Here is a 2,876-nt window from a genome sequence, read left to right as displayed (position 1 = left end):
ATATGATTTCCCAAAAGCATGCATTAATACATAAATTTCATTCCCATATACCTGAATATCTAGAATAATCATACATATAATTTCTGAAATTAAATACTACTTTTTAACTGGTAAATTTTCTAAAAATTCCTGACATAATCTATCCCTTTACCTAATTCCTGAAGATATGCCTGTAAGGATCCTAAAATCGTGCCTGTGGCGTTCGCACAAAACCCAATATCCATAAACCCTAATTTAATCAGCTCAATCCTAGAAAAATAACCATTTTAACATTCCCTAGACCCACACATTCCAAATAACTGATTAAACTTGAAAAACAGTTTTCTTACCCTAGCTTGGGAGTGGTACCTAGAATGCCTAAACTACGAAACTGTTCCGGTTAAACTACGGAGAATCATCGTCGGGATCCTGTAATGACGTTTATCCTTCAATTCAGACTAAAAACAGATCAAAAATCGAGGAGAGAGAAATAATTAAGGTCGCAGCCTTAGAGAGAGAGAGAGAGAGAGAGAGAGAGAGAGAGAGAGAGGGAGAGGATTTTAAATTTCACAAAAAAAATGAGCTTATGGGTATTTATACATGGTTGTACCCAGACGAAACCATCAACGGTTTGCTTTTTAACCAAACCCTTTTTCACAGTTTTACCCTTACCTAGTCGCAGTAACTCAAAACCATTGACGGTTTTCTGAGCTCATCCAAAACCGTCGACGATTTGGCCTGTGTCAAACCAAATTTCCTATTTTCTTTATTACTTTTATTATTACTATTTTTCGGGTCTTTACATTCTCCCCTCCTTATACAAATTTCATCCTAGAAATTTACTAATCGACACTTATACCATCAACTAAAAAACAAACCACTAAATCTTTATTAATCACCCTTACATATGGCGAAGGAATACTATGGTTACATATACAGTTCTAGGAGATTACAATAATAAAATCAAAACTCTCCCCAAACCATTTAACATTAAAAAAAAAAAAAAACATTACATTTTGATTTTCAAATAATTACGCTCAACTAATTAATTTACATAAAAATCTGCTTACATACAACAAATCCTTACCTGAACCATTACCTTTTTCTAGCTAATGTTGGACTCCACTAAATAAATGTGGGTTCTTCTAACGCATTTCCTCCTCTAACTCCCACAAGGCTTCCTTAACTGCATGGTTCCTCCGAAGTACTTTTACCAGTGGAATCTTTTTGGTGCGCAATTCTTGCTCTTTACGATCTAGGATTTGAACTGGCACTTCATCATATGACAGAGTATCTCCAATCTCCAGTGCCTCATAACTTATTATATATGATGGATCTGGGACATATCTCTTCAACATAGACACATGAAATACGTCGTGGATTCTGGATAATGCTGAAGGTAATGCTAACTTGTAGACGACTGGACCGATTCTTTCCAATACCTCAAATGACCCAATATACCTAGGGCTTAGCTTACCCTTCTTACCGAATCTTATCACTCCTTTCATCGGTGCAACTCTAAAAAACACATGATCCCCTATACCAAATTTCAATGCTCATCGTATCTGCATAACTTTTCTGTCGACTCTGAGTTGTTTTAATTCTTTCCTAGATAAGCTTGATTTTATCAGAAGTCTATTGTACAATCTCTGGCCCTAAAATATGTCTTTCACCCACTTCAACCCAATATAGTGGAGTTCGGCACCTCTGACCATATAATGCTTCATACGGTGTCATTTCAATACTCGTCTGATATCTATTATTATAAGCAAACTCCACTAAAAGGATACCCGCAAATTTTTGTACATTTTTGTACTTCTTGGATATATCATATACAGAGAATGATGTGCCTCTTCCAAAATGGTTTTTTTTAATTTCAGCATCATCAGGTACACACAGTCTAGTACGATACCTCAAAACTCCATCATCTGAGATATTAAAATCGGTCCCTAGGCCGCTTTGTACTTTATCTACAATCTTTGCTAATTCTATATCTTTCACCTAAGCAATCTTAATTCTCTCGAGCAAAGTTGGCTGAAGTACCAAATTAGCAATAATGCCTAGTGAATTCCCTATACCAGCTCCACACCAAGTTTTTCTAAATCCATTATAATATGATGTTATGCAACCACTGCTGATATCGAGGCACTCCCTGACTTCCGGCTCAAGGCATCAGCTACCAAATTAGCCCTTTCTAGGTGGTAACTGATGGTGCAGTCGTAATCCTTTATCAATTCCAGCCACTCCTCTCCCTCATATTCAACTCCTTATGCACGAAGAAATACTTTAAATTTTTATAATCTATGAATATTTCACATTTTCCACCATATAGATAATGTTTCCAGATTTTCAATGCATACACCACTACTGCTAACTCCAAATCACGCGTAGGGTAGTTCTTCTCATACTCTTTAAGTTGTCTAGAAGCGTATGCCACAACTCTTCCCTACTACATCAGAACACACCTCAGCCCTTTCTGAGACACGTCACTATAAATCACAAAACCATCATTTCCTAATGGAATGGTCAAAACTGGAGCAGTGACTAGTCATTGTTTCAGTTCCTGGAAACTTCTGATCTCCTGAACATTCCTCGGTTTCGCCCAATTCACTACCACTTCTATCTTGCTCTGATCCATGGAGATACCATCCCCAGATATCATATGCCTGAGGAATGTAACTTGTTCCAACCAGAATTCACACTTCTTGAATTTGGCATACAACCTCTTTTCTTTCAGTACCTGAAGTACTATCCCCAAATGATCTTCGTGCTTCTTAGGGCTCTTTGAATAAACTAGAATATCATCAATGAAAACCACTACAAACTAGTACAGGTATTCATGGAAAACCCTATTCATCAGGTCCATGAATGTAGTAGGAGCATTCGTCAACCCGAAG

At 37.0% G+C, this 2,876-nt stretch overlaps 1 protein-coding gene across 1 annotated transcript; it reads right to left on the bottom strand.

Annotated features, from left to right (window-relative positions):
• Positions 1-1,124: 1,124 nt before the first annotated feature.
• LOC131160780 (uncharacterized) lies at positions 1,125-1,487 on the bottom strand. The gene has a single exon (XM_058116665.1). The coding sequence runs from the start codon at positions 1,485-1,487 to the stop codon at positions 1,125-1,127; it is 363 nt and encodes a 120-aa protein (XP_057972648.1).
• Positions 1,488-2,876: the final 1,389 nt, after the last annotated feature.

Source organism: Malania oleifera, chromosome 7 (assembly GCF_029873635.1).
Source record: "Malania oleifera isolate guangnan ecotype guangnan chromosome 7, ASM2987363v1, whole genome shotgun sequence".
Classification (NCBI taxonomy): Eukaryota; Viridiplantae; Streptophyta; class Magnoliopsida; order Santalales; family Ximeniaceae; genus Malania; species Malania oleifera.
The sequence above is the reverse complement of the archived record's forward strand: the minus strand, read 5'-3'. Positions and strand labels throughout refer to the sequence as shown.